The sequence below is a fragment of the Lacerta agilis genome, chromosome 4 (assembly GCF_009819535.1).
Source record: "Lacerta agilis isolate rLacAgi1 chromosome 4, rLacAgi1.pri, whole genome shotgun sequence".
In the NCBI taxonomy this organism is placed as follows: Eukaryota; Metazoa; Chordata; class Lepidosauria; order Squamata; family Lacertidae; genus Lacerta; species Lacerta agilis.
This window is the reverse complement of record NC_046315.1, coordinates 82,743,612-82,756,454: the sequence shown is the minus strand read 5'-3', so window position 1 is coordinate 82,756,454 and position 12,843 is coordinate 82,743,612. Positions and strand designations below refer to the sequence as shown.

At 40.4% G+C, this 12,843-nt stretch overlaps 1 protein-coding gene across 2 annotated transcripts in view; it reads left to right on the top strand.

Annotated features, from left to right (window-relative positions):
* The window catches only part of RBM26 (RNA binding motif protein 26), a 44,779-nt gene that overhangs the window by 13,270 nt on the left and 18,666 nt on the right, over positions 1-12,843 (top strand). For both annotated transcript variants that reach the window (XM_033147866.1, XM_033147865.1), the window contains exons 4-13: positions 643-731; positions 2,543-2,760; positions 3,261-3,521; positions 3,810-4,049; positions 4,877-5,014; positions 5,670-5,810; positions 7,497-7,605; positions 8,723-8,882; positions 10,083-10,247; positions 11,256-11,387. In XM_033147866.1, the coding sequence (XP_033003757.1) occupies positions 643-731; positions 2,543-2,760; positions 3,261-3,521; positions 3,810-4,049; positions 4,877-5,014; positions 5,670-5,810; positions 7,497-7,605; positions 8,723-8,882; positions 10,083-10,247; positions 11,256-11,387 (1,653 nt within the window). The remainder of the gene's footprint in view (positions 1-642; positions 732-2,542; positions 2,761-3,260; positions 3,522-3,809; positions 4,050-4,876; positions 5,015-5,669; positions 5,811-7,496; positions 7,606-8,722; positions 8,883-10,082; positions 10,248-11,255; positions 11,388-12,843) is intronic.

Genomic DNA, 12,843 nt, shown 5'->3' with positions numbered 1-12,843 from the left:
AATTTGGGTTTGTACATTTAATCTGTTTTCAGTTACAATGCATTTAAATGCCAGTTTCTTAAAGCTCAATACTTTTGATAGGTAATCGTTGAGGATAAGCTTCACTTGGTGACTCTTAACTATATGACAGAGATAGTGAACCTTAGAGAATGAAGCTATGGGTGTTACTATTGGATCGAGGGTGTGAGACAGGTGCAATATTTGTTTGGAGAACCCAGAGCAAGAGTGGATTATCACATATATGTCTAAAAACCCTTATTCATTGTATTACTCATTATTATTATGTTTATTAAATTTCTACACTGCCCTTCATCCAAGGTTACAGAGCGATTTACAATATAAGAACACAAAAGGGCATACCATAGTAACAAACAAAAGCAATACCCCCCAGTTTAAAAGGCAATTGATTGTTTAATTAACCAAAGGCATGGGAGAAGTGCAATTTTTTGCCTGATGCCTCTTCTAAACTGCAAATTCTCATGTCAAAGAATCTTCTTTGTTACAAAGATGTGCAGTACTGAGGGCTGAGGTTGGAGTAGAATTCTCGAGAAGGATTTTGAAATGGTTCTATTTTGTTTGGTTGCTGGATGTTTCTCTAGGTGCTGTACTCTTGTCTGATTTTCATTTTCCTTCTTTATCAAGGTCATTAAAGAGGAAGAACGAGAGAAAAAGTTTTCTAGAAGACTAAACCATAGTCCCCCTCAGTCAAGTTCACGCTATCGAGAAACCAGGTGATCATATATTCTGTCTCTTGTAGTAAAAACCAGGAGAGGTCATTTAATAAAGTTCTCATTTTTTTTACTGGCTTTGCCTTCCTTTTTCATGTACTGTATAAATGTTTTGAGGTGGAATTAGTTACATTGTTTGCTGTCACAGCAATTTGAAACAAATTATATGGTAAGGATGCAAAGGTATAAATGAGCAAGTCTCCATGCATAATACATACAGAGCACAATCAAAATTTTGTAGTTTTTATAGATACATAAGGGAGTGTGCTTTCAAACTGCTATCTCCTTCCACCAGACAGTTTTGAAGTTAAAGAACACCTTGTGAATTTTGTATTAGAAAATTGTCAACCTCTGAATTTTCCTACAACAACTCTGCAACATCAGTGTTTTTTTCACCCACTTAAATGGATGGTGATTGTCTTGAGTCAATATACATTTCATATGATATATTGGGAAAAACACTTGCATCTGCAAGAAAACACCCAACTATGCACAAATTATTGCATTTGAATTAGTATGCATCCATTTTTCATGGAAGCAAATCCTGTCGTGGCTACCGCTTAGAATGTCTGAGCTCATGGTCTAGTGGAAATATAAGCCACTTTACAATACATTGCTAGGTTATTTGAAGTATTCCTCCCCCTTTCATTTGCTTTGTTTTCTTCTCTGCTCCTGTGTTTCCAATGAGAGGAGGAGGGTGGCTTCTGTGCAGCTCGAAACCTGCGTTGTTATAGGTGCATTTTGCGACATGGAAAGTCATTAGCATGAGCAACTTCTGAGCTCTGGGCGCAGTACTGCACCTGAGATTTCAGATTAAAACTGCAGAATGGAAGGAAAGGAGGACTTTTTTTCTGCCTCCCCACTTCCAGCTACTCTCTGAAGACCGGAGAAGAGACCTGTGAAAAATGAGCATAATATTTTAGCTGCAGTTCATTCATTTGCAGCTTTGTATTCCTGCTATAAAACAGCGCACTGAGACATTCCATTGATGAACTAGGTTTATGGTGTCATGAAGCTCCTAGCTTTCCTATCTCAGTTTCTAACACTGGCACTGTGCTAATGGTATTCCAGTTTGCTTCTAATATACAGTAACAGAGCTTCATGTCCTTGAGCTCAGAAACTCAAATGGCATAGCATGTTCCTGCATCCAAAGGGGAGTTCGTGGTGAGGGCGGAATAGGAATGTAGGTTAAGGCTGGGCGATACCGCATTTCAACATCACAATGTATCACCAGCCAAACATTACATTATAGTAGTGCATTGCGATGTTGAAAAGTGGAGGGGGGGGGACAAGCTACATCGACCCCCAACGTTCTGGGTGCTGGCAGCAGAGAGACTCCAGAGTGGTGGTGGTTTCACTCATGATATACCACTCAGAAAGATGCCATTGTGCTTTGGCCCTCAGACCAGTCCTGGGCGATGTATCAATACCTGAAGAAGCCCCAAAACCAGGGCTTTTTTTCAGCTGGAACTCACCGGAACTTAGTTCCGCCACATCTCTGGTGGGCGCCATTGCCATTATAAGCGAACAAGGAAGGTGTTCCTGGTGAGTTCCAGCACCTCTCTTTCTAGAAATATAGCACTGCCCCAAACTATATAACTTTTAAAATGGCCTGGGGTTGGTGATAACTGGTGCGTGTTCAAAGTTTGTTTTTGCCCAGAATTGGCACTGAAAATAGTGTGTGTGTTCATTTTAAAAATATTTTCACTGATTCTGATACAAATGGTTACACTCTTATATTGGGTGTGAATTGTAGGTTCCTCTTCAGTTTAGAGCATAGAATTTATTTCTGTATATCAATCCAAAATATTTAGAAGCAGGGATGAAAGAAAGAAAGAGGAGCGTTCTCGCAAGAGAGACTACGACCGGAATCCCCCACGAAGAGAGTCCTATAGAGACCGCTACAACAGAAGAAGGGGGCGGAGCCGGAGCTACAGCAGGAGTCGCAGTAGAAGCTGGAGCAAGGAGAGGCTGCGGGATCGAGACCGCGACAGGAGCAGGAGTCGAAGTAGAAGTAGAACAAGGAGCAGAGGTGAGCAAAGCTCTGCACATGCTGACTGGCAGCATTGCAATTCTTTTTGTAAACGGCTTTAAAGTTTTTCCCACACTCTGTACACTAGAGGTGCAAAGGAGCAATTGAACTGAGAAAAACTGTATATCTTTGAATGGTCTTTCTTCTGGTTCACTTGCCTGTTTCTTCCCGTGGTGAGGTTATTGGGGAAGAAGAGCACACACTTGAGGCCTCCTCCAGATCTTTCTTTGGGTGAAATCTGATGAAATGACGTCACAACAAGTTCTTGGGTTTGATACTTCATTTGTCCCACAGTAAAGGACCTTTTTTATGTGTTTCAGGATTTAAGATGCTTAGCCAATTGTATTTTGTAAATGTGATTTGAGATTGCCATTGGCTGTGCTGTATGCTTTCAGATTGATAAACCAGCTGGGATTGGGAGTTTAGTTTTAAAAATGTTCATCAGTTTGCGTAGTACTTGTCTTACTGACATAATGTGGATGCCTTGTTCTTCTTTGCAGAAAGGGATATAGGGAAACCAAAATATGACTTGGACAGAACAGAGCCATTAGAAAACAACTATACTCCTGTTTCTTCTGTAACAAACATTTCATCCAGCCATTACCCTGCCCCTACACTAAGTAGCACTATAACGGTTATCGCTCCTGCTCACCATGGAAATAATACTACTGAAAGTTGGTCAGATTTTCATGAAGAACAATTAGACCACAATTCCTATGGGAGACCTCCACTGCCAAAGAAACGTTGCAGAGACTATGATGGTAAGAACAAAAAACAAATTAGCCTATTGCCCTGCTGAGCATTCATGACAGTAACCATTATATCTTCCAGACATTTTAAATCTTTTCTTCTAAACTATTTCTTATCCTCAGTATTTTGTATTTAATTTTATTGTTTTACAAGTGAAACATAAAAACTAAAATGGGTGGAGCTTTCTTTGCGATTGGAGGTTTGTAAACTCTATTCCGAAACTGAATGGAAAACTATTAATTTGCACTGCTCAGAACACTGCAAACTTTTCCTGGTAACATACTGTTTTAACTTTTCAGAAAAGGGTTTCTGTATGAGGGGAGATATGTGTCCATTTGATCATGGAAGCGACCCTGTAGTTGTAGAAGATGTGAACCTTCCAGGCATACTGCCTTTTCCAGCGCAGCCCCCGGTTGTTGAAGGACCACCCCCTCCAGGACTTCCTCCACCGCCTCCTATTCTTACTCCTCCTCCTGTAAATCTTAGACCGCCTGTTCCACCTCCAGGCCCTTTGCCACCCAGCCTTCCACCTGTTACAGGTAGGATGTACCTTTTAAATTTCAAAATAACTTACTGTACTATGTTGAAACCCATTAAAACACTGTTCAGATACAATGTTTCTAAACCAAATCGGGGGAAATTCCTGTTTTCTTAAAAATGAGGAGGAAGACAAGAAAATAACCTGGGGCATGGAGTTCCATAACTGGATTTCCATAGGTTTTGCAGCAACTTAATACATCTTGAAGCGTAAGGGCCTCAGCAAAACAAGCGCAGAAGGTCTCGCTGCCTGGGAGAGGGAATCTACAGAAAGTAGTGCTCTTTTAGGTATACATGATGCAGATCTCGTAAGCTTTAAAGGTCAAAATTGGCACATTTATTAAATTTGCATTCAAACCAACTTTATCTCTAAGGATGAGTGTTTATATTGTCTCTATTACCTGTTGCATTTAAAATTCTGGTGGCCGAAGTTTGAACTAATTGTGGTTCAGGCACCAAGCTGAAATCTGTAATCAAACCAAGCACTACTCCTCTTTCCTTTTACGCCTCACCTTACACGAATAGGGAACAGCATGCTACTATTTTTACAGTGAACCTGCATAGTACGGCAAGTAGCTTCCCTGGTGACTGTACACTTGTTAAATATTGGTTAAAACAACCAGGACCTTTATTTACATACAGAGGATAGCCTTAATTAAACAGCCAGAAGCTAAACAGCAAGTTATTATATCCCTATGTCTGCATTTATGCTGCTGTCTGCCTCTGAAGATCCATAATGCTGTCAATGGTCAGGATATTATATTTTGTGCTGTATGTGGTTGCTTTTTTCTTTTCACTTTTGGTATTAAATTATTTCTGGTTTTCGCAGGACCACCACCTCCTCTCCCACCTTTGCAACCCTCTGGTATGGATGCTCCCCCAAATTCTGCAACTAGTTCCGTTCCTACAGTTGTAACAACCGGTATTCATCACCAGCCACTGCCTGCTCCACCCCCCCTTTTTACAGGTGCAGTACTAGAATATTTACTCACGATAAAGAAAGTCTTATTATCCTTAGACGGATGCAATGGACAATTGGAGTGTAACAGATTTTATCATCTGGTAGAAACATGTCATTGTCAAAGAATAAAACGGTAGGATGTAGTTTTACACTTGATGACAGGATCAAAAGCATAGCAAAATTAGTTCTGAGCCCCATGGAACATGAAATGTATTTTTTGCAAGCAGCCAACTTCCTGCAGCAAACTACTTTTGAAACTCATGGGGCTTAAGCAGTTTGTAAATATATATATATTTATTTCTTTGCAAATTTATGAATGCTTCATAGCCTGAAGCCATCCAAGTGGTGTACAACAGGATAAAAATAAGATAAAAATCTACAAAATACGAAATATGTCATGGGGATCAGATGTTCAAATTCAAAACAGAATTATTATTATTTTTAATCCACTGAGCTAGTTCAGGCTCCTCACAGGAACCAAAGCAGCTCTTTGGATCCTGACAAAGATTGTCCAGAGGAAAGGAAGGTTTTGATCTGTCCTCTACAGGTAGTTTTAGCTTCATAGCTATGGAGAGTGTTGTATAGACTGCCTTGTTTGAATTTGGAGCTATTTTAATCCTTTCTGTATTGTAGTGTAACTAGACAACTTCTTCTTTAACAGAAACATATGACACAGATGGCTATAATCCTGAAGCACCAAGTATAACTATCACTTCAAGGCCCATGTATAGACACAGAGTGCATGCCCAAAGACCAAATTTGATAGGACTTACATCAGGCGATATGGACCTGCCACCAAGAGGTATCGTGAAAGATTTATTGATCTATGTTCTCAAGACTCATCTTAACATTGTTTTATTATACAGTACTAGGAATAATTGCCCTGAGAGGGGTGGGTTATGTTTTCTGCCATTTTGACATCTGCTAGGAGCAAGATTTCCAAGCTCTGCTGCCTAACCAGCTTGTGACGTTAGAATAAAACATATTGATAATACAGGGCTTGTTTGGCAGCAACATGCTCATTATGGAACCCTCTGTTCATAGAATGTTGGTTTAATGCTATTGTGATTTTTTTATTGTATGTATGGGTTTTACCTATTTTATTGATGCTTTTGTATTAGTAAGATGTCTTGGGGCCTCCCATGCTGCCCAAAGGCAGATTTTAAAAGCTTGCTTAATATATCATTTGAACGTACCTTTTTGCTATGTCACATCTTTTATCTGATTTAAGGACGTATTTATGTAGTCATGAAATGTTAAGAATATCTTCTCCGAAGCAGAGAGGATTTTGTGTGTGTGTGTGTGTGTGTGTGTGTGTGTTTTTAATTGGTACTCTACTGTGGAGAAGCTAATCCCATACTGTTCTGCACATGTACATAAATCATCCAAAATAATAGATGTGTTTGCATTGATAAAAGTGGACAAGTCCCAGTTTACAAGTTCATTATCTGATTTTAAAAATGCACTGAAAAAGTAAAAGAAAAATTAAATGGTTGGTGGGGAGGGGGAAAGGTATCAGCTAATGCATGACGAGACCTGGGCTTCTGATCATTGCCATGAAACATATTGTGTGTTTTGGAAAATTTGGAATAGTCAGTACTTAGGGCACTAGAAATGGTATAGCTGTTTCAGGATACTATAAAACGGCTATGTTACATATATGATTGGTGCAGATGATGTTCTATCTTCATCTTGCTTTAGTATAAAGTGGCTTGAAGAGTTGTGGGGAACTAAAGCGAGTTGGTTAACTTTGCAATACACCACACAGTACAGGATGGTACTCCTTTAATTCTTTCTCTGCATTCCAAAACTCCTCATTTTTCTGGTGCACTGGTTTGATTCGCTGGGGGAGTCTGACCAGTAGAAGCTTAAGGGATCTGGCTTGCTGCTTGAATCAGCTGAGGCCAGGGCAGTTTGCTCAGAAAGATGTTTAGGGGAACTCTACTTTTACCAGTTGGGTGCTAACAAGACTTGCCTAAACTCAGGGTATCAACGGAAGGCATGGTTGGATCTGAAAAGGGAAGGATAAATTTGGGTGGGAGGAAGGGAGATAAAGTTTGCAAAGCTGCAAGGCTCTCCTGAACTACCCATGTTATATTTGTACTGTGCGTCTACGACAGCCCCCCATCTCTTGTCTAGCATCTTTCTCAAAAATATTGGAAAATATCAAAGGCATCCCTTTCGGGCTCAAGTCATAAGCCATCTGCTAAATATCTAAGAGTTGAAAAGAAATCTTGCTTTCTGGGCAATGTATTCTATAGTTGCCCTGTGGGGTTTCTTGCACTTCCTTTTGAAGCATCTGGTTTTGGTATCTGTTGGAGACCAATGCTGAACCAAAGGGACCTTGGGTTTGAAGAAGTATAGCACTTAGTATGTTCCAAAAATGCAGTAAGTCAGCTGATGGTAATAAGGAGAGAAAATCCTACTATAAAATGCACAGACAAACATCTTTTAAAAATTAATCAGTGTACTCTTTTCTTCCGCAAAGAAAAACCTCCTAATAAAAGCAGCATGAGGATAGTGGTGGATTCTGAGTCCCGAAAAAGAACTATTGGTTCAGGTGATGGAATTCCAGCAAAGAAGAATTGGTTTGACAAGTGAGTAGTTGCTAGATGTGTTAACTGCATACTAATGCCTGAACTATGAAATGTGTTTCAAGTTTGCTTTTCCAGTGCTCAAATTTCCAAACCATTCAAGATATTCCAATTAAAATTTCTGTTTTTGGTTTGGAGTATCCCCCTCTCCGTGATATGGTTGTTTTGTTTCTCACAGGTTGTTTTGTGTAATAGTCAACACTTAACTTGTCCGTACACCTGTACAATCAGGTGTTTAAATTGTGTTAGTTCCCCATCACTATTTATGTGTTTTTAGATTATGGGGGAGAGGACTTTCATCCTTTTAAGTCTTGAGCATTTGGTTTCCATGATTAAGTCTGGTTCTACATGGCATGACATGGTAGTAAATTTGTATATGCAAACCCTGGTTGGCCTATGAGGGAGTCACACTGCTCTGAATGCAAATTATAGAGGCACAAATGAATGGATACCTACAGCTTGTAGCAGGAAGGACAACATATGTACATATCTGCAAATTAAGGAAATTCAGACATTTTTAACCTTAAAATCTAAAGTGGACAAAGCTTGTGATCTTAAGAGGCTTTCGGTGTTGGATTACTGACAATTTCAGAGCACCCTCCCTCCCATCATTGCATTTCCAAATTACTTGCCCAGATCTGGTGAGTTGATGCAAGTGTTTTAAAGGGGATCAGCTCCCAGAATAACTGGTGTTTCTTCTCCCTCCCTATGTGGCCAAGGGAACATAGGTTTGCTACCTTGGGTAGTTGTTTGGTGTCAATATGTGCGCTCCTTCCACTCCTGTGTTTTATTTTTTATTTTTTGCATTTCTAAACACCCCTTCTCAGGGCAGTTAACAAAATAGTAAGAATTGCAGAACAGCGATTAAAAACATATGTAAGCATTTGTTCAGCTGCAACAATTTCCTTATCTCAGCAGACCAAATGCCTTGTTAGACTCCACATCTGTCTCCCAAAAGCCCGAAGGAACAGGAGCATCTTCAGTTGACACCAGAACATTTCCTAAAATGTAGCTTTAGACTTGTTTTCACTGAAATTCCACATCTTACCTGTCTGTCCCGTTGCAAATTAACGTACTACTAGTAGCTCAAGACAGTCCCCAACTCATTGTTTTATTGCAGGCAAAACTTTAATAGAACAAGCAGTCCTGCTTTCCAGAAGAAGGTGCAGTTTGGAAATGAAAATACTAAACTTGAATTGAGGAAAGTTCCTCCAGAGCTTAACAATATCAGCAAACTAAATGAGCACTTCAGCAAATTTGGAAATTTAGTAAATTTGCAGGTAGGTGGTATCTTTGACTTTTTCATTGCTCCTTATTAGAGCCTAGATCATGAGGGTGCTTTTTCTAACAGGGTGGCAACCTTTGGCCTTCCAGATGTTGTTAGACTCTCATCAGACCTCACCTGTGTAGTCAGTGGTCAAGGATGATAAAAACTGTAGTCTAGCAACATCAGGTGGGCTGTAGCTTAGCAACCCCTGCTTTATAAGGATGAGCTGAAAATTATTTGATTTATTCCACTTTACCGTCAATATAACAGCCAAGTATAAATGGTTATGCTTTCTGCACTCATCCCACTTCCTTAGCCCTGTTGCCTTTGTCTCCTGCTGTAGTTTGTCTCCTTACTTCCGGCCACTCCCATCCCTTAAAGCAAAGGTCTTTGTGATTGTGCAGAGACATGAAGCATGATTGGTCTAGGGATGCTGATGTCACAAAACAGCCATGTCTTACATATTCAGATAGCCTTGCAGTGGTTTTCTACACTGCTGTTCCTAAAAGAAAGGAGCTCTGCACACATGAAATCATTATATAGGATGTGCGGAGGCAAGTGTGACCATGTTGTTTTCACCCTCTGGAAAATAATGTTCTGCCATCCCTTCCACCAATATATAGTAGAAAAAGAGGGCCTGAAATTAGAAAGAAAGGCTACTATTTATAAAGTACTAATGCACGTTTTGGACAATGTTTGTACATTTGGAAATGGTGTTCCAAGTGCATTACAGTCAAACCTTGGTTGTCGAACGTAATCCATTCTGGAAGCCTGCTCGGCTTCCGAAATGTTTGACAACCGAAGCGCTGCTTCTGATTGGTTGCAGGGATGTCCTGCACTCAAGCGGAAGCCGCATTGGACATTTGGCTTCCGAAAAACTATTGAAACCTGGAACACTTCTGGGTTTTCGGCTTTCGAGAGCTGAAGCGTTCCAAAACGGAGGCGCTTGGGAACCGAGGTTTGACTGTATTAATAGTTATTCTTCTATCTCTGTTCTCTCTTGCTACTTAGTCCCCCTTTCCCTGTCCAGTTCCTGTTGACGGCTTAGATTATAGCTGTAGGTGGCAGGACACATTTTGCTTCTGAATGTCTAGCACGCTGGCGGTTTGGGGTTACCTTTCCCAGTTTTCCCAAGTGATGTGGCTGAATCGGGACAGCAAGCCTGTGTGTTATTATTTCTGCTCTTATTCTTGGTTTTTCTTGAAAACCATAGGTTGCTTATCAGGGAGATCCAGAAGGTGCCCTTATCCAGTTTGCTACCCATGAGGAGGCAAAGAAAGCTATATCGAGCACAGAAGCAGTATTAAATAATCGCTTCATCAAAGTCTATTGGCATAGAGAAGGCAGTGCTCCACCAATGTCAACTTCAGTACAGAAGGTAAAGGGGTAGAAGAAACCTGGTTTAAATTTTGTTTTTGTTTTTTAATCCACATAAATATTAGTTTTCATGCACATACACATTTATGTATGCTTGTGTTTATTTATACAGAAACACCCTACCCTTGAGGAGGCCTCAGGGGTAATGTTGGAAGGTTAGCCGTGGTAATTCATTTAATATCTGATGTGCTACAAACACAAGAAAGCAGCCTGGCTTAGATGTAATTTACTGACTGCATTTGCACATAACTCCAAGCCATGGTTTGCTCAGCAACCCCGAGTTATCTCATAGATGAACAAATGAGCCATGGCTTGCTTGCTTTTCCACCTGCTTTTGCTTTGTTCTTTTGTAGCCTGGCAAGCACCTGGGGTAGAGTAGCTAACTAAATCATGGTTAAGCAAGGCTGTTCAGGCATAATACCAAACCATAGTTAAAACAATCCAACAAAAAACCATGGCTTCACATCAGGGCTTGTTGCTAGAAGACAAACCATGATTAGCCTACAGGACTGGGTTCAGTTCAAACGTTCAAACACTATTTAAACAAACAATGGCTTAGCATTATGTTCTAAAGAGTCCAGTGTTTCAGAAATTAGTCTGCATGAGCCTTAGGTTTGCATGCTTCTTCATGAAAGGAGAATATTTTTAACCTTATGCTTTAGAACTACACTTCCTAGTGACACCGGAATGAAGAATTCTGATTTATTCCAACAATGGTTAGTAAAAACAAACTGTCATACTGTTTAAACTTTGAAGTAATTCATTTTTAGACTTAGAATTTACTCTAGTACTGTAGCCTTGTAAACAATTGCACTGAAATATAAATGCTCCTGCAAAAGTATTTGAGGCTTAGCTTAGGAAATTTCTTCAGCAGATGAATACTTGCAGTTTAGAAAGCAATGGAAGAATGAGAACATCTGCACTTAAACATTTAAAAATGGTGTTGGGGGTGAAAAGTTCATTTTGGAATGCTCATGTGCTGCTATAAAGATCTGCTCTTCTTTTTAAGGTAATGCAGCCTTTAGCTCAACAGCCCATTTTACCTGTTGTGAAGCAGTCTGTCAAGGAACGATTAGGTCCAGTACCTGCCAGTAACATTGAGCCTGCTGAAGCTCAGAGTGCCAGTACAGAAGCTGTTCAGGTGGGTATAATATTTGTTTTCCAAAATATTAAGAGATCAGTAAAACTAAACTGAAATTTTCTCTTTGATAAAGGGTTCTGTTTTGCAGAAATTGGTGGCCTTTATTTAATAAATATACTGAAGTTTATAGATGGTTTCCCCCCCGAATACTGACAACTGGGGAAAAAATCATGTTTCAGTTTGTGGACCAGGTTATAGGCTCTTTAAAAAAAAACTCCCTTTCACAGCCCTAGATGATAACTGACATAATACCCCTGTGATACACTATTTTGTCAAAGATGCAATATCTGTCTTTTATGCTGCTGGTTGGGTAATACTAAAAGTCTTGGTACAAAATACACATCATACCAATATTGGAAAATGTCAATTATTTCACAAGCAGAACCTATACACTTACCGTATTTTTCGCCCCATAAGGCGCACCTGACCATAAGGCGCACCTAGATTTTAGAGGAGGAAAACAAGGGGGGGAAAATATTCTGAATCAAATGTTTTAATGAGTTAGGCATCAGGGACTGCAACCGTTTTGGATAACAAGGAGATGCAGGGAACCGAAGCTTATATACAGAGGGTATCCCAGAATATACTGCATCATAATGAAAGTGTCAGGTCCAGAGCAACTGACCACCACTATAAAGATTTAGAGAAAGAATGTAGTATTGCAAACAGGTAAGGATCAGGCCCACCACCAGTCCCAGACCCTTACAGACACATCACAGCAAGGGCAGGCACAGGAGCCGCGGTTGGGAGAGGCGCTGCGCTACACCTCTCCGAACTGCAGATCCTATGCCTGCTCTTGAGAGCGGTGGCAGGGGGACGAGTTTGGGCTGCTCGTCCCCGCCCCGCCCCTTTGCCGCTGCGGCTGCGGAGGAGGAACGAGCAGCCCAAAGCTGACAAGAGTCATGGCTCCAGCGGCAGAGGCATCCCTCCGCTTGCGACTTCAGTGGCAGCCGAGGGATCCTGCTGCCGTCCAGTGCCTTCACTCCATAAGACGCACAGACATTTCCCCTTCCTTTTTAGGAGGGAAAATGTGTGTCTTACGGAGCGAAAAATACGGTAAACAAAGTTCTTTATGTGGAAAAATATGGGCAAAGCAATTTTTATTTTCTTTTTTTAATGAAAAACTATGGAAAACAATGTCATTTTGTCACATGTTTTTGGGAGATTGAGGTAATGACGTGACACTGCTATTTTTTTGTGTGGTATCTGTGTGCTTCCCATAACTCCCAATTCCAGTATAAGATTATCTAATGGTTTGCCCTCTAAAGAAAATACAGAGAGCACGCTGTTGAGTTGTATTCATGTTTGTTAAATTGGTTTGCAGTCTGTCTTCATGCAGTTCTTGGTGTATTATCCAAACGAGAACTACTGCACAGCTTCAGCCTGGGTGTGGAAACCATATGACCTTAATTGAAGGAAAGGGGGTTGGTTCATCGATGCCCTGATGTGTTCTTCA